The sequence below is a fragment of the Rhincodon typus genome, chromosome 1 (assembly GCF_021869965.1).
Source record: "Rhincodon typus isolate 14 chromosome 1, sRhiTyp1.1, whole genome shotgun sequence".
Taxonomy (NCBI): domain Eukaryota; kingdom Metazoa; phylum Chordata; class Chondrichthyes; order Orectolobiformes; family Rhincodontidae; genus Rhincodon; species Rhincodon typus.
The window spans coordinates 23,082,159-23,100,233 of record NC_063332.1 but is presented as its reverse complement, the minus strand read 5'-3'; the positions used below and the strand labels follow the sequence as shown (position 1 = coordinate 23,100,233).

General features: G+C 43.9%; 1 protein-coding gene across 8 annotated transcripts in view; it reads left to right on the top strand.

Moving 5' to 3' along the window:
• ctbp1 (C-terminal binding protein 1) overlaps positions 1-18,075 on the top strand; it is a 326,742-nt gene that overhangs the window by 164,583 nt on the left and 144,084 nt on the right. Inside the window, exon 2 of one of the 8 annotated variants that reach the window (XM_048599913.1) lies at positions 3,523-3,582. The exons of 6 other annotated variants lie outside the window; for them this stretch is intronic. In XM_048599913.1, coding sequence (XP_048455870.1) covers positions 3,561-3,582 — 22 coding nt within the window. In that variant the 5' untranslated portion in view covers positions 3,523-3,560. Of the gene's footprint in view, positions 1-3,522; positions 3,583-18,075 lie in introns of those variants that run through there. One more of the 8 variants, XM_048599901.1, reaches the window with a different exon arrangement.

The following is an 18,075-nucleotide window of genomic DNA, read 5'->3' as shown; positions in this document are numbered from 1 at the left end:
CTCCCCACCCCCCCCAGTGGTCGAGAACGCCCTCGACCGTGTCTCCCGCATTTCCCGCAACTCATCCCTCACACCCCGTCCCTGCAATAACAACCAAAAAAGAATCCCCCTTGTCCTCACATACCACCCCACCAACCTCCGGATCCAACACATCATCCTCCGACACTTCCGCTATCTGCAGTCCGACCCCACCACCAAATACGTTTTTCCCTCCCCACCCTTTATCTGCTTTCCGGAGGGACCACTCTCTCCATGACTCCCTTGTCCGCTCCACACTCCCCTCCAGCCCCACCACACCCGGCACTTTTCCCTGCAACCGCAGGAAATGCTACACCTGCCCCCACACCTCCTCCTCCACCCCCACCCCTATCCCAGGCCCCAAGAGGACTTTCCTCATCAAGCAGATGTTCACCTGCACATCTGCCAATGTTGTATACTGCATCCGCTGTACCTGTTGTGGCCTCCTCTACATCGGGGAAACCAAGCGGAGGCTTGAGGACCGCTTTGCAGAACACCTACGCTCGGTTCACAATAAACAACTGCACCTCCCACTCGCGAACCATTTCAACTCCCCCTCCCATTCCTCAGATGACATGTCCATCCTGGGCCTCCTGCAGTGCCACAATGATGCCACCTGAAGGTTACAGGAACAGCAACTCATATTCCGCTTGGGAACCCTGCAGCCCAATGGTATCAATGTGGATTTCACAAGCTTCAAAATCTCTCCTCGCCCTATCGCGTCCCAAAACTGGCCCAGCTCGTCCCCGCCTCCCTAACCTGTCCTTTCTCCCACCTCAAGCCGTACCCCCATCTCCTACCTACTAACCTCATCCGGCCCCCTTGACCTGTCCGTCCTCCCTGGACTGACCTATCCCCTCCCTAACTCCCCACCTACACTCGCCTTTACTGGCTCCATCCCCGCCTCTTCGACCTGTCTGTTTCCTCTCCACGTATCTTCTCTATCCATCTTCTATCTGCCTCCCCCTCTCTCCCTATTTATTTCAGAATCCCCTTCCCCTCCCCCATTTCTGATGAAGGGTCTCGGCCCGAAACGTCAGCCTTCCTGCCTCTCTGATGCTGCTTGGCCTGCTGTGTTCATCCAGCTGTACACCTTGTTATCTGTGCTAAATGCTTAGCTTTTATTTCTTTTGTCTTTTAGACAGATACAGAAAGATGCTTCCAAGCATCTTTATCACCTGCCTCTTAGCAGTCTTGCTTCTTTCCAGTTTCGCTTACCCCACAGGTTCCCATTCCCTGACAAGATAGTTTTGACCCATCCTAACATCATGAAGAAATCTGAGTTTTCTGAATCAATCCCACTTAGCATGATGGTTGTGCCACACAGCATGATGGATGGTAACCTTGGTGTGAAGGTGGGATTTCATCTCCATCTTTACAAAGTCTGTGCGTTGATCACCTTTACCTATGCTGTTATGGGCAGATGTACTAGCAACAGGTAAATTGTGAGAAAAGGATGTTTCTTTCTTGTTTGTTTTCTCTCCATCTGCAGGCTGCTGTGTTTTTCATTGTTCAATCACTAGTCATGAAACAAAGCCACTTGCAAAGTATATTCTGTGCCCTTGGTACCCTCAGTGCATTCTCCAGTAGGTGTTCGATATGGAGTACTGATTTATCAGTAGGACAAGTGGTAATCACCAGAGGTCTCCTTGCCCATTTTTACTTGATGCATAAGACCTTGTGGAATCTGCAGTCAATATTGAAGATGTCCAGAGCCACTTCCGCATAATGATGTGTCACCCTGCTGTCAGCCCTGGTGAACATAGGCAACCATTGACTGTCCCTGGTTTTGAAGTCTGCAGGTGTCTGGTCACTTGGCTACTCTGTGGGACAGCTCTGCTATTTTTGCCCAAGATCCAAGATGTAAGGGAGTATCCTTGCAAGGTTGACTGTTCTGAACCTATTGGTGAAGCTTCAACTGTGGTGTGGTGTTTCCAATCACAGAACAGGAGATGGGCACCATTTCTGCTGTCTTGAATTTTAGGAATTCAATTAGGAAAATAAAAGTACTAGCACAAATAGGACATGTGCATAGTTGGAAAACTTATCCAGAGACATCTCAGAACTCTGCAGTGAGAGTCCAGTTTCGATTAATCCCACTTTTTTTTAAAAATTTTCTTGCCAAAATGAACAAATACGTGTTTCCCCACGTAATACTGTCTGGTAAACTTACGACTTTATGTCTTGTTCATATTAGCCTTTCTGCCTATCTTTGTGCGAATTGTAAATTTTAGCTATCATGTCTTTACTCCCTCACTGCTTCTCGAGTTGGTTGGCAGATGGTCCATGGTGGAAGTGATACAATGGAGAATGCATCCATGAATGCTGATTGTCAGTTAAGAACCAGTCTTTAATTAAATTTTAAAGCAGGCAAATTAACTCTGGCCATGGCATTGTGAGAATGCCCAAGTGAATTGCAGTCAACTGTTTTATGGTGAAACAGGTGGTGTGCATATATGTTCTTTGTGTGCAAAGAACAGGGCCCTGTGTAGTAATATACAGAACTTCCAGTACACAAGTGTGCCACACTGTGAGCCCAACTGACAATCCTAAATTGGTTGTTGGCAATTCCTCGCACATTGAGGATTGTCCTGCAAATATTGTCCAATGTTGGACATTGTAGAGAGCTTTGTAACATGAGCTTATTTGCTGCAATCATACCTTGCTTGTTAGAAAAATCCAAAGGAGTATACTACTTGATATGATCCATTAGGCTTTGGAACATATGACTTACATACTTGGCACACAGTGGCAATGAAATTCATTAGCATGTTACTGTAATGAATTGTCCTCTTGAGTGCAATACAACACTAAGCTTTGAGAAAGTGACCTTTCTCAGCAATACACCAGTAAATTGGTTAAAGATTTCTTACTTAAAACCATGCTTACTCCTTCTAGTTACCTTTTGAATTCTTGTAAGTGCACAGAAATAATTTTTAATGAATTTTAACAGCTTCCCCAGAACCCAAACCAAACTGTTTTGGTTTATAGATTTCTGTTTCCTTCACTGAATCTGGGAAATTTGTGAAACCCTAATACCAATGTATTTTATCACCTCATCTGCTACCAAAGGAGTAGTCTAGCAGGAGCTGGAGCCTTGTCAGATCAATCATTTTGACCCATCTTCGAGTGGTTATATGCATTTTCCTTTTAAGTTTGATGCTTTCCTTGAATTGTATACTTAACCACAGATGTTAAGTCCTCCTTTTTTTTTCTCCCTTCAAAGTTTGAATATATTAATGTCGAAAAATCATCTTGACTGTCACTTCATCTCTGTTGATCCGTCCCCTCATCTCTACATCAGCTTTTGTCACACTTATTGAGCCTCTTCTGAGAGTTGAAATGTTAGCCTTAGACCCAATATTTTCCTTTTTCAAATTGGATGTATAATTCAGTCGTACTGTGGTCACTGCTACCCAGGGGTGCCTTTGCAGATGAACTAATCCTGTCATGTAAAATTTGGTATTTTAGTCCTTGATGTTGTGTAATTTGCGCTCTCGTCAGTTCCAGAACACGCTGACGTAAGGAGCCATCTTGAAAGCATGCTAGGAATTCCTCATCCAGGTTAGTGCTGCAAATCTGATTTTTTTTTTTTTTCTTCAGTTTATGTGTAGATTGAAATCACTCGTTATTAACAACAAACTGAATTGTTTTACCCTGTTCAAAACTGTCAAAATTTGCATTTCTTAGATGTGCTCCTCCATTTTGAATGAAGCAAAATATTGTTTTGCTGCAGATTTGATGAGCATCGAAAACGACTCCAATCTTTGTTCATAGCTCAGATCCTCCAGCCTAGGCAGTGTCTTGGTAAATCTTCTCCACACACACTCTTGATTGCAGTTACATCTTCCTTTTCACCATTCCACTCCCGGACTTCCCAGATGTTCTCGTTTTTCAAGGACCGCAACTTCCCCTCCACAGCAGTCGAAAACGCCCTTGACTGCATCTCTCGTTTCCTGCAACTCATCCTTCGCACCCCCTGTATGCAATAACAACAAAAACAGAATCCCCCTCGTCCTCACATACCACCCCACCAACGTTGGGATTCAACATATCATCCTCCGCCACTCCCATCACCTGCGATCTGACCCCACTACCAAGGACATTTATCCCTCCCCACAGTTATCTGCCTTCCGGAGAGACCGCTCTCTCCGTGACTCCCTTGTCCGCTTCACACTCCCCACTAGCCCCACCACCCCTGGCACTTTTCCCTGCAACCGTAGGTAGTGCTACACCTGCCCTTACACCTCCCCCCTCACCCCTATCCCAGGCCCCAAGAAAACCTTCCACATTAAACCTGCACATCTGCTAATGTAGTATTTTGTATCCGCTATTCCTGATGTAGAGGAGGCCACATCGGGGAAACTAAGCGGAGGCTTGGAGACCGCTTTGTGGAACATCTACGCTCGGTTCGTGACAAACGACTGCACCTCCCAGTCGCGAACCACTTCTTCAACTCCCCCCTCCCATTCCTTAGACGACATGTCCATCCTGGGCCTCCTCCAGTGCCACAACAATGCCACCCGAAGGTTGTAGGAACAGCACCTCATATTTCGCTTGGGAATCCTGCAGCCCAGTGGGATCAATGCGGACTTCACAAGCTTCAAAATCTCCCCTATCCCGTCCTCATCCCAAAACCAGCCAACCTCGTCCCCGCTTCCTTGACCTGTCCATCTTTTTTCCCACCTATCCGCTCCTCCCACCTCACTGACCAACCCCCACCCCCATCTCCTACCTACCAGCCTCATCCCCATCTCCTTGAATTGTCCATCTTCTCTTGACTGACCAACCCCCATCCTAACTCCCCACCTACATTCACCTTTAGTGGCTCCATCCCCGCCTCCTTGACCTGTCCGTCTCCTCTCCACCTATCTGCTCCTCTATCCATCTTCTATCCCCCCCCCCCCCCCCTTCCCTATTTATTTCAGAATCCCCTTCCCCTCCACCATTTCTGAAGAAGGGTCTAGACCCGAAACGTCAGCTTCCCTGCTCCTCTGATGCTGCTTGGCCTGCTGTGTTCATCTAACTCTCCACCTTGTTATCTTCCTTATAACCTAGCGTGTGTAGTACTGCAATTGTGCCCTTATAATCTGTGCTTCTGCAAATAAGGCAAGTATCCCATTATCCTTTTTAACCACCTAATCTACTTGTCCTATACCTTCAGAGCCTGTCAATATGCACACTGAGATCACTTGATCTGCTGTACTTTCCAGGGGCAAATACTGGCTGGTGTGTCAGGGATGCCTTCCTGGAATATTATAATGATTGTTACATTCATCTGAAATGAGCATAAGGGTCTTTGGTTTATCAGCTCTTCTAAAAGATGAGACTTTGGTCTCTCAAATAAGATGTTAAATGAAGGCCCAATCTGCCTGTTCAGATGGATGTAAAAGATCCATGGCAGCATTTCGAAGAAGGACAGAGGAGTTATCCCAGCACCCTGGCCAGCATTAATCCTATGATTAGCATCGGGTGGGTTGGGGCGGGGAGGAAGAAAGGTTATCAGATCATTGTCACATTGTTAACTGTGTTCAGAACAAGGAAAAGGGATTGGCAGAATGCAAGCAATCGCGATTATGCTGACACAACTGAAGCAGAAACCAACACTACTGCATTCTTCAGTTCTGCTCTGCAGTCTTAGCCTAAATTATGTGGTGAAACTTCTAAGTGGATACGTGACCTTCTGACTGGTGTGCATGCGATTACTAACTGGGGCGGTCTCCACCTGAATTGAGCTGGGACCAATGTTCTGTGAGAAGGGTAAATAGGCTGGTCAACAGGACTTTAAACTAGAGAGTGGGTGGGGAAGGGAGGGGAAACGCCCCCCCCCCCCACACACACACACACACACACACACACACACACACACACACACCGAGTGGGGAACAAAGCAATAGGCTAACATTTGTCAGGGTAGATTCCACTGCTTGGAAAAATATGAAAAAAATGACAGGAAAGAAAAACTCTGGAGAGGATATTAAAGTCTCCAGCACAGATACAAATAGGATAGAGTGTTTGAAAATGGTTAGGAATCAAACTTCAAGCACATTGGATAAATGAATGACAATGAGAAGAGGGACGGTTAATACAGGACTGAAGGTGTCACGTCTGAATGCACACTGTATAAGAAAGAAGATAAATGAGCTTGTGGCACAGATCAAAATTGGCAGATATGATTTGGTGGGTATCATGGAGACATGGCTGCAAGGGGATCACGATTAGGAGCTGAATATCCAAGGAGTACATCTTATCAAAAAGATAGGCAGGTGGGCAGAGGGGTTTCGGTTGCCTTATTAGTAAGAAATGGTATTAAATCAATAGCAAGGAACGAAGTAGGGTCAGATGGTGTAGAATCTGTATAGGTAAGAGTTGAGGAACCACAAAGGTTAAAAAAAAACACTGGAATTATATACAAGAAAAAGAAACATGGTCCAGGGACCATGAGGCAACTGTGCCTGACTAGGGAAGTCAGGGATAGCATAAAATAAAAAGAGGAAAGCATATAATGTGGTGAAGGGCAGTAGGAAGCCAGAGGATTGGGAAGTTTACAAAGACCAACAGAGGACAACAATAAAAGAAATAAAGAGGGAGAAGATGAAATATGAGGGTAAGCTGGCCAGTAATATAAAGGGCAAAAGAGAGGCAAAAGCAGACATTAGATTGCTGGAGAGATAGTAGTGGGGAACAAGGAAATGGCTGAGGAACTGAATAGTTACTTTGCGTCAGTCTTCACAGTGAAGACACGAGTAATATCCCAAAAATTTGAGACAGTCAGGGGTCAGAGCTGAGTGCCATAATTAATGAGAATATTCTGGAAAATCTGAAAGGTCTGGAGGTGGATAAATCGCCAAGATCAGATGGACAACACCCCAGAGTTCTGAAGAGATAGCGGAGACATTGGTGGTGATCTTTCAGGAATCGCTACAGTCAGGGATGGTCCCAGAGGACTGGAAAATCACTAACGTGACACCCCTGTTTAAAAAGGCAAAAGACTGAAACTTACCGGCCGTTAGCCTGACCTCGGTTGTTGGTAAGATTTTGGAGTCCTTTGTGAAGGATAAGATTTCTGAATACTTGGAAGGGTATAGTCAAATAGGGCAGGGTCACCATGGCTTCATCAAGGGTAGGTCATGCCTCACAGATTTGTTAGAATTCTTTGACTAAGTAACGAGCATATTAGACCAAGGAGAGTCAATGGATGTTATCTACCTGGACTTCCAGAAGGTCTTTGACAAGGTGCCGCACAGGAGGCTGCTGAGTAAGGTAAGGGCCCATGGTGTTAGAGGCAAGGTGCTAGCATGGATAGAAGATTGGCTGTCTGGCAGAAAGCAGAGAATGGGGATAAAGGGGTCTTTCTCAGGATGGCAGCCTGTGACAAGTAATGTTCCACAAGGGTCAGTGTTGGGACCACAACTTTTCACTTTGTACATTAATGATCTAGATGAAGGAACTGAGGGCATTCTGGCTAAGTTTGTGGACGAGACAAAGATGGGTGGAGGGACAGGTAGTATTGAGGATGTGGGGAGGCTGCAGAAGGATTTCAGGTTAGGAGAGTGGGCAAAGAAATGGAAGTTGGAATGCACTGTTGGAAAGTGTGAGTTCGTGCACTTTGGTAGAAAGAATAGAAGCATGGAATATTTTTTAAATGGGGAGAAAATTCAGAAATCTGAAGTGCAAAGAGACTTGGGAATTCTAGTCCAGGATTCTCTTAATATAAACTTGTGGGTTGAGTTGTTCGTTAGGAAGGCAAATGCAATGTTGGCATTTATTTTGAGGAGACTGGAATATAAAAACAGGGATGTACTACTGAGGCTTTATAAAGGCCCTGGTCAGGCCATATTTAGAGTATTGTGCACAGTTTTGGGCCCCCATATCTCAGGAAGGATGTACTGGTCTTAGAACGGGTTCAGAGGAGGTTCACATGAATGGTCCCAGGAATGACAAGCTTAACGAATGAGGAACGTTTGAGGACTCTGCGACTATGCTCATTGGAGTTGAGAAGGATGAGGGGGGGATCTAATTGAAACTTGCAGAATACTGAATGGCCTGGACAGAGTGGATGTTGGGAAGATGCATCCATTGGTGGGACAGACCAGACCTGAGGGCCCAGCGTTAGGGTAAATGGAAGATGTTTTAGAATGGAAATAAGGAGAAACTTCTTTAGCCAGAGAGTAGTGAATCTATGGAATTCATTGCCACAGAAAGCTGTGGCGGCCAGGTCATTGAGTATATTTAAGACAGAGATAGATAGGTTCTTGATTGTCAAGGGGATCAACTGTTGCGGGAGAATGGGGTTGAGAAACGTATCAGCCATGATTGAATGGTGGAGCTGAATGGCCTAATATCTGCTCCTATGTCTAATGTCTAACACATCAATGTCAAATTTGCTGTCTTGTTGATCAAGACAGGAAATTGTTTAAACATTGAGTTTTTTTTAAATTACACCAATAGATTTTTTAAAATCAATCCAATGGTTTCTAAATGCTAGAGCTAGCTTATTTAATCTGTTAATGGCTCGCAACTTTTTGAGCATAATGAGCCCTAATTTTAGGGCCTAACATTCAGTGTCTTAAGAATGCTTGAAAAATATCTAATGCTTGGAACAAGTTTAGTTAATTTTCAGATTAACTGTTGTGGATGGCCCTCATCTGCACGGATGAGAGGCTTAATGGGTGATTAAGAACTGTTAGTGTAACTGGGATGAGCTGACATAAGATCCGGCCTAACCAATGGGAGTCTGGTTTGGAGGTCTCGAACCTTTTCTCTTCCCAGCCACTTGGGCAGTTGACAGTGGGAAGTAGTGATGAACGGGGGTCTCCCCCTCAAATTTTCAGGCGTTTAGTGCAGTGCTACAATAATCAATATGTGGATGTCCCTGGCTATATTTTCAATATATACGCATGGGCCTCAGACTGATTTTTCTCTTCCTCATCTATCTCCTCATGACAGGGCAGAATGACTGACTCACGTTCCAGATTCCCTCATTCTGTATGGGGGATTTCAAATGCCAACAAGAGTCGTAACTCCACTACTGACCAAGCGAGTCCAGTCCCAAAGAACATAGCTGCTAGACTGGGCCTACAGCATGTGATGAGGGAACCAAAAAAGGGGAAAACTATTTGACCTTGTCCTCACCAGATACCTATATTGAGTGCATCTGTCCATAACAGTAATTGAGAAGAGTGACCACCACACAGTCCTTGTGGAAACAAAAGTGTCTTCACCTTGAGAATATCCTCCAGTGTATTGTATTGCAATAATTCGGTGCTGAGTGGGGCAAACACTGAAAAAGGATAGCCAGACTCAAAACATGAACTCTGTTTTCTTCTGCTGGGGAATTCCTCCGACAGTCTCTGCATATGTTTATTTAGTGAACCAGATGGGTATTGTTGACCATTACCTCTATTCTGTAGTCACCATTTGGATCAGCTTTTAACCAGATGAAAGTAGAAGGGTCCCCAAGTAAAGGTGTGACTTGAGAGATTCTGAACTTAATTGCACCATTGACAACTTAGAAGGGGATTGCAAGAAGTCTCAAAACCACTATTTCCTGCACACAACTTGTGTGACGCTGACCGTTAATTCCAAAAGGAGTTTTCCAGTGTCAGATGAAGTTAGTGTTTGTGTGGAATTTTGACATCTGCTATTAGTGGGAGTAGCAGGAGAAAATACGATTTCCCAGAAAGAAATTGACTTAAGGCAATAATGTTAGACTGGACTGAGTGATTTCTAGTATGAGCAGGAAGAGTGGCTCTCGCATTTAAGTGCTTTTTAAAAAAGTGGCTTCTGAGCAAGGAGGACCAAACAATAAAATTAGCCATTGCAAGGATGAAGTCAAGATAAAAGATCATATGCAGCTAATATTTAGCAAGGTTAGTCTCGTGCCTTGTGCACAGTTAGAAGCAGTAAGATCTGTATATGGGGATTGGAGAAGTGAATGGACTGCATTTGTGATTCAAAAAGCAAGTACTTATTTTTGACTTTGAGGAGATGTGTAGCAAATGGCAAATAAGATGATTAAGTAGTGGGTATGTATCATCATCAGTGGATTCATGTTTGGTAAAGTCGACCTGTCAAATTAGAGTGAAGAGCAAAAGGTTTTGTCCACAAATGAGAAATTTCCACCATTCATTGGAATTGCGAATTTTGGGTCACGGAATTCTGTCCTTTCTAGTTTTGTTGTCAACTTCGGCCTGACCTTGGGGAGCTGTCACTTCACTCCCTCCATTGCCTGCCACTGGTTCCTACGTAGCTTTCTCTTGTTTTGGGTAATTGAGTAATTTTGGGTGAAAGAGATGATGCTGTTTTTCTGCTCAAGCCTTGAGGAGTGAGTTGCTTAGGTGGGAGGTTCAAGGGCCACCAACTTCAAGGGTGGAAGTTGGGATGAGTGGTGGAGGTGATGCCTGGTGTTTGGAATCTAGGCCATCAGTGGGATGGTAGTGATGAGGCAAGAGTGGGGAAGAGAGTTTGGGCCCTGATGGCTACTACTATCCCATGTCAAGCAAAGTTTAAAGTTTTGAGCCTGATTTATAATATGTTTCCTTTTTTTTTAAAATGCCTTTTTATCCATTGCCATTATTGTAGCTTTTCCATTGCAGCTCCCATGCAAACAGGCCAAGTGGAGAAATTTCATGTAAGGGGTGGAGTGAGGATGGGGAAAGAGATAGGTTAGGAAAATTTTGTCATGTGAAATTCGTGAGTGAGCAAAATAATTTTTTTTTTGTTTTGCAAGTACTTTTAAAAACACTTGCATATTTCATGCTTCTAAATGTTGATCTTAATAACTTACCAGCAGTTGTGATGCTTCATTGCTGTTTTGTTACTGCTGGCTCTGGGGTCATGTTAACTGTCTAGGGGTGTGTGTGTTAGCTATTTTTATTTATAGGATGTGGGCGTCGCTGGAAGGGTCAATCTTTGTCCATATCTAGTTCTGTTGTGAAGGTTAAATGAGTTGCACTGTAAAATAACTTGTCAAACATTGCTGTAGTTCTTGCGCTTTGCTTTGCATGGACTTGATTCAGCAAGGTCATGCTCTGTTTGAGTTTGTAATATAGAATGAAGTCTATACTACCAGCTTTGTATGTTAAAATGCGGAGGCCACTTTGGCTTTAGACAAATGGCCCACATTCTTGATGCTCACAGATGTAAGTACAAAAAGTAATGTCTCTACCCACTTGAAATTGCATAGAAGTGTTGTGTTTCATAAAGTCATTTAATTTCATCACACATTTTATGATCTTTTTGTCTTTAACCATTCTTGTCCATGTTGTATCAGTATAATAGGTTATCATTTGGGGTGTCTGCTACTTATGCAGTGTTCAAGGTGTCAGGGATCAGGTGCTATGTGGGATGAAAGTGTGTACTCTATCTCAGAAGATGATCTAATTACTGGTCAGATAGGGAAAGAGTAATTGAATTCAATCTTAGGTTAGCTTCTAGACTCTGATATCGAAGCTAAAAAGCCCAAGTGTTCCATCATGGTGTCATGTTTAACACACCTGGGTCATCAAATGCACAGTGAATATTAATCATTTGATGCAAGAGCAGGTTGAGAGGATTTTGAAAGCAAAGAAAACAGACGTTACAGAATAAAATGAAAGTACAGTGGGACCTTGATAAGATGTGCCGATGGGCCAGGAGTGGCAGATGGAGTTTAATCTAGATAAATGTGAGGTGCTACATTTTGGAAAGGCAAATCAGCGTAGGACTTGTATGCTTAATGGTAAGCTCCTGGGGACTGTTGCTGAACAAAGGGACCTTGGGGTGCAGGCTCATAGTTCCTTGAAAGCGGAGTCACAGGAACACAGGGTAGTGAAACTGGTGTTTGGTATGCTTGCCTTTACTGGTCAGTGCATTGAGTAAAGGAGTTGGGAGGTCATATTGCGGCTATACAGGACATTGTTTAGGCTGCTTTTGGAATACTGCATTCAATTCTGGTCTCTTTGCTACAGGAAAGATGCTGTAAAACTTGAAAGGGTTCAGAAAATATTTACAAGGATGTTGCCAGGGTTAGAGTGTTTGAACTAAAGTACATTATGCATGTACTTGTAGTAGGATGCTGACTTTAAGTTTTCAAGGGAGAGTTAGGTTTAGTTTTTGGGGCTAAAGGGATCAAAGGGTGTGGGAAGAGGGTACTGCGCAGGATGATCCGCAGTGATCATGTTGGTGGAGCAGGCTCAGAGGGTTGAATGACCTATTCCTGTTCCTACTTTGTGTATTGAACACCTTGAACATTATGGCAGACCCTAAAGTTGGGTTGAGGCTCTGTCATAACCCTCGACTTCCTTGCCCATTGAATTTGATCAAAACCAAAGAGTTTTTAATGGGCAAGAAAGTCGAGGGTTATGATAGGGCCTCAACCCAACTTTAGGGTCTGCCATAATCGGATCAGCCTCAGTCTTATTGAATAAATGGTGGAGCAGTCTGGAAAGGCTAAATTGCCTACTTCTGCTTCCAAATGCTGGATTTGAGTCAAAGAAGGGAGTACTGTATTGACGGCCATACTTTTGATACTGGTGTTGATTTTGATGGCCCATCAGTGATACTAAATATTGCAAGGCACCAGATTGTGGCAAATCTCAAAACGTTTTTGCACAAAGACAGGTTTCTCCCAACTTTGAGTTATCTGTGAATCCCAGTCAGTGACGTTGAGGGAGCAGTCAAGATAATTGAAGGAGATAACCAGACAGAAAAATTAAGCCAGGTTAATTGAAAGTAAGTAGGTTGAAAAGGGGTTGGGGGTGGCGGTGGGGGGGGAAAGTTGCTTTTCATTACTTTTTATAGATGTCATTGCGAGATATTTCTGTTGGCATACTTTTGTTAAAAGAAAAACAAGATTTGTTTTAACACTTAAATCACTTATTTCGGCTATATATGTTTGGGTTCTGATTTGAATAAAGCATATTTGCAATACAGCCTGTTAAACATCACACACCATTAATATTAAGACCATCGATAGAGGAATAGTATTAGGCAGTTTGGCCTTTGAGTCTGCTCCATTCTTCGATCATAAATATTGGTTTAATTGTATTATATTTTGGGAAATTACGTATGTTTATACATTAATAAAAGACATGTTATTTTTAAGTGGGAAGGGAGTATAGTATATCATTAAACCTGATGGGTTTTGTTTCAGCACATTTGCTGACACTGAGAATCTAATTAACCAGGACACGGTGTTTATTGAAATACATCATGTGCTTGCGTTCACTTTGTTTGCTCAGTCCCACATTTTCCTGCAAAGGTGAAATTGCTGATGCATCCCATAATGTTTGCAGTCAACAGCATGCTATCATGTTGATAGCTTAGTTGATATTTTCATAGTTTTAGAATTTTCTTCAGTGGAGCGCAATGATTTGATTTGATTTTATTGACACGTGTATCGAAATACAGTGAAAAGCTTTGTTTATGAGCAGTACAGCCAGATCACAACAAGCAAAGGATGTACAGATCAAAAAGACTTAGAGACATACAGGTTACGTTCTTTGAGGCTAGAGTCCATTCAACAGTCTGATAATGGCTGGAAACAAGCTGTTCCTGAACCTGTGTGTGTGTTCAGGCTTCTGTATCTTCCGACTGACGAAAGAGATTTGTAGGAGATTATTATCAGGGTGCAATGGCTCTTTTCATGTTGGCTGCCTTTCTGCAGCAGCACGCCATGTAAGGTTGGCTTCTGTAATGGTCTGGGATGTGCATATTACTGTCTGTAGTTTCCTACGGTCCTGGGCTGAGAGTTGCCATAGCAGGCTATTATGCACCTGGACATTATACTTTCAATGGTGCGTCTGTGAAGTTGGTGAGGGACACGTATGGGCTTGCCAAATTGCCTGAGCCGCTTGAGGAAGAAGAGGCATTTTTGTGCCTTCTTGACTATCGCATTTATGTGGGAATCTCAAGGTCGGCCATCAGTTATCGTCCCTCTGAGGAACTTGATGCTGGTCACCAATGGTCAAATGCCAAGTTGTACTTTGGAAGTTGCCAGAATAATGTTGCCACTGAGTGGGTTAAGAAGCTCAATTCTGAGTCCTACTTGCAGTAACCAACATTTGGTGACACCAACATTGGAGCAGGTCTGATTTTAATCTGTCGGGAGATGGTAACTTTGTGAATGGGGAGGTTCTGTTTAGAAAATGATTGAATTTGCTTGTGGTTGTTTGAAACCTCTTGTGCCTTCTCTGAACTTGCTTACCTATTGCCTGGAGCTCAAACAGAACTAGCATGATACTCTGCATAACTCCAAAATCACCATGCAATTTACAACCAGAAGGAGACATGGCCCAACCAGTGACACCTGTGTTCCATGAGAGAATAAAAAGGCAGGCTTCAGCCACAGACATGGGGCACCATGGATATCCAGGAACAATTTTTAAATTAGAGATAGTGTACATTGTATTTGCTGAGTGTTGTTTTCAGATTCAGATATTGAAATTCTGGTTCTGCTGCAGCTGTGACATTTCTGTGGATAGTCGTTCCTTTTTAAATGCATTTCCAGTCATGGAGCAAATTGGTGCATCCATTTGCTCCATCCATATCAGGACAGTGGTGTGGTGTGGTTTGGTTTGGTTTGGTTTGAGTTGATTTGATTGATTATTGTCACTTGTACCGAGATACAGCGAAAAATATTATTATGCATGCTAACCAGGCAAATTGCACCTTGCATAAATACATTAGGATAATAAAACAGAATGCAGAATATAATGTTACAGCTACAGAGAAGGTGCAGAGATAGATCAACTCTAATATGAGAGGTCCACTCAAAAGTCTGCTAACAGCAGGGAAGAAATTGTTCTTAAATCTGTTGGTACATGTTTACAAGCTTTTTTTTGTATCTTCTGCCACGTGCAAGAGAATATAGCCAGGGTGGGAGGGGTCTTTGACTATGTTGGCTGCTTTTCTGAGGCAGCGGGAAATATAGACTGAGTAGGATGGATGAAGGCAGGTTTGCGTGATGGATTGGGCTGCGTGCACATCTCTCTGTAATTTCTGGCAGTCTTCGACAATGCAGTTGCCATACCAAGCTGTAATGCATCCATGCCATTATTTTATAGCCCAAGTACAAGGAAATAAGGAAATTAGCAAAAAAGCTTAAATTAAGTTTTTCTTTAAACCAACAATGGGATGCCTTGAAACAGTTTACTGTCTAAGTAGTAAAACCATCAGCTTTTGGAAGAGACAACAAGGTGCAGGGCTGGATGAACACAGCAGGCCAAGCAGCATCAGAGGAGCAGAAAGGCTGACGTTTTGGGCCTAGACCCTTCATCAGAAAAGGGGGAGGGGAAGAGGGTTCTGAAATAAATAGGGAGAGTGGGAGGTGGATAGAGGAGAGGATAGGTGGAGAGGAAACAAACAGGTCGAAGAGGCGGGGATGGAGCTAGTAAAGGTGAGTGTAGGTGGGGAGTTAGGGAAGGGATAGGTCAGTCCAGGGAGGATGGACAGGTCAAGGGGGCGGGATGAGGTTAGTAGGTAGGAGATGGGGGTGGGACTTGAGGTGGGAGGAGGGGATAGGTGGGAGGAAGAACAGGTTAGGGAGGCGGGGACGAGCTGGACTGGTTTTGGGATGCGGTAGGGGGAGGGGAGATTTTGAAACTTGTGAAATCCACATTGATACCATTGGGCTGCAGGGTTCCCAAGCGGAATATGAGTTGCTGTTCCTGTAACCTTCGGGTGGCATCGTTGTGGCACTGCAGGAGGCCCAGGCCTGTCTGAGGAATGGGAGGGGGAGTTGAAATGGTTCGCGACTGGGAGGTGCAGTTGTTTATTGCGAACCGAGCGTAGGTGTTCTGCAAAGCGGTCCCCGAGCCTCCGCTTGGTTTCCCCGATGTAGAGGAAGCCACACCGGGTACAGCGGATGCAGTATACCACATTGGCAGATGTGCAGGTGAACATCTGCTTGATGTGGAAAGTCTTCTTGGGGCCCGGGATGGGGGTGAGGGAGGAGGTATGGGGGCAGGTGTAGCACTTCCTGCGGTTGCAGGGAAAAGTGCCGGGTGTGGTGGGGCTGGAGGGGAGTGTGGAGCGGACAAGGGAGTCACGGAGAGAGTGGTCCCTCCGGAAAGCAAATAAGGGTGGGGAGGGAAAGATGTCTTTGGTGGGGTCGGATTGCAAGTGGATGATGTGTTGGATCTGGAGGTTGGTGGGGTGGTACGTGAGGACGAGGGGGATTCTAGGCCCGAAACGTCAGCCTTTCTGCTCCTATGATGCTGCTTGGCCTGCTGTGTTCATCCAACCCTGCACCTTGTTGTCTCGGATTCTCCAGCATCTGCAGTTCCTACTATCTCTGATTCAGCTTTTGGAAGAGAACTGGGCCATTCAACCCGTCCAGTTTGCTCTGCAATGCAATAAGATCGTGGCTGATCTGACAGTCCTCAACTTCATGTCGCTGCCTTTCCTCCCATAACCACTGATTCCCATGCTGGTTAAAAATCCGTCTGTCTCAGCCTTGAATATGCTTAATGACTCAGCCTTGACAGTTTCACAGATGTATTATTCTGAGAGAAGAAATTTCTCCTCCACTGTCGTAAATGACCCCTCTTTCTGAGATTATGCCCTCTGGCCTTATACCCTCCCCTATCCACATGTACCCTGTCAAGTCCCCTAATAATTTTAAGTTTCAGTAAGGTCTCATTCTTCATTCCAGTTATTACAAGCCCAAATTATTTGACTTCTCTTCACAAAAATCTCCTCCGTACTTGGGATCAAACCCAGAATCAACATTGGACTGTTCACAACACCATTGTATGTTTCCTTGGATGAAGGAACCAAACTGTTCCTTTAAAACTACTGTAGTCTCACCACTGCTTTGTATTGTTTTCATAAGACTTCCCCAATTTTTAAACTCCATGCCACTGGGGCAGAAACAAAGTGTAACAGATAATCAGCCTTCTCTGTTACCCAGTTGGATGCAAGCTTTTTGTGATTCATGCGTGAAGACACCCTATATTGTCCTGCAGCTTTTCTGCTATATTTGCTATTTAAATAATATTTAGCTGTTCTATTCTTCCCCTCATTTCCCTGCACTATATTCTATTTGCCAAGTCTTTGTCCACTTGTTTTAACCTGCCTGTATCCCTCTGCAGACAGCATGTCAACCTCACCACTTGCCTTGCCACCTATTTTTGTCTCCTTGGCAAACTTGGCGATAGTGTAGTGTTTGGAGCAAGGTCAGCCAGGTGGGCCTCATTGAATGAGTTCCCTGATTGGACCAGGTTAACAGTCAGGGAGCCCTGGCTAACTGATATAATTGGAATGTCAGGAGTTCTGCTTACTGTAGGTGCTGGCTCTGAGCTAGCTGGGTCAGTGTCACGTACTGTGCAGGTGTAAATAAAGTGTGACTTGGTGACGGGATACCAGCCTTCGTGGAATTATTTCAGATAGTACTTACGCTTTCCTCAATCAAGTCATTCATAGGTATTTTAAATAATTATGGCTCAAATATTGACACCTGTGAAACCCCACTCGTTACAGGTGATCATCTTGAAAGTGCCCCTCCTCCAACACACTCTCTTCTAATCGTTAACTAATTTTCTATCCATGCTAATACACCACCCCCAACCTGGTGTGCTCTTATTATAATCAAGCTACTTAGTAAGATGTGTAGTTCTAAATGCTCTGCTATTGCAACCTTTTATAAAAGACTAACACTTTCCCAAGAACAGATGTTAAACCAACTGCTTAGAATTACCTTTTTTTTTATTGCCTCGCTCCATGTTTTGAATACATAAATAGGGTTCTAATTCTCTGGGACTTTTCCAAAATCTAAGGATCCTTGGACAGTTACTGCCAGTGCATCCATTATCTCACTAGCTACTTTCTTCTAAAATCCCAGTATGCAACCCATTGGCTTTTGGCCCTGTGGGTTTGCCTGTAATTTCTTCTTTCCTAATTTTTCGAATGTTATTCGTGCCCTCTTCTGTTCAAATTGATAACTTCTTCAACACATGCCATTTTCAGGTTCCCCATTATTGGTTTCCCCAGTCTCATTTTCTAAGGGATCTATGTTCACTTGGGCCTCTCTTTCTTTCTCTTTTTTGCTCTTCCTTTTTTCTCTAATTTTGTTTA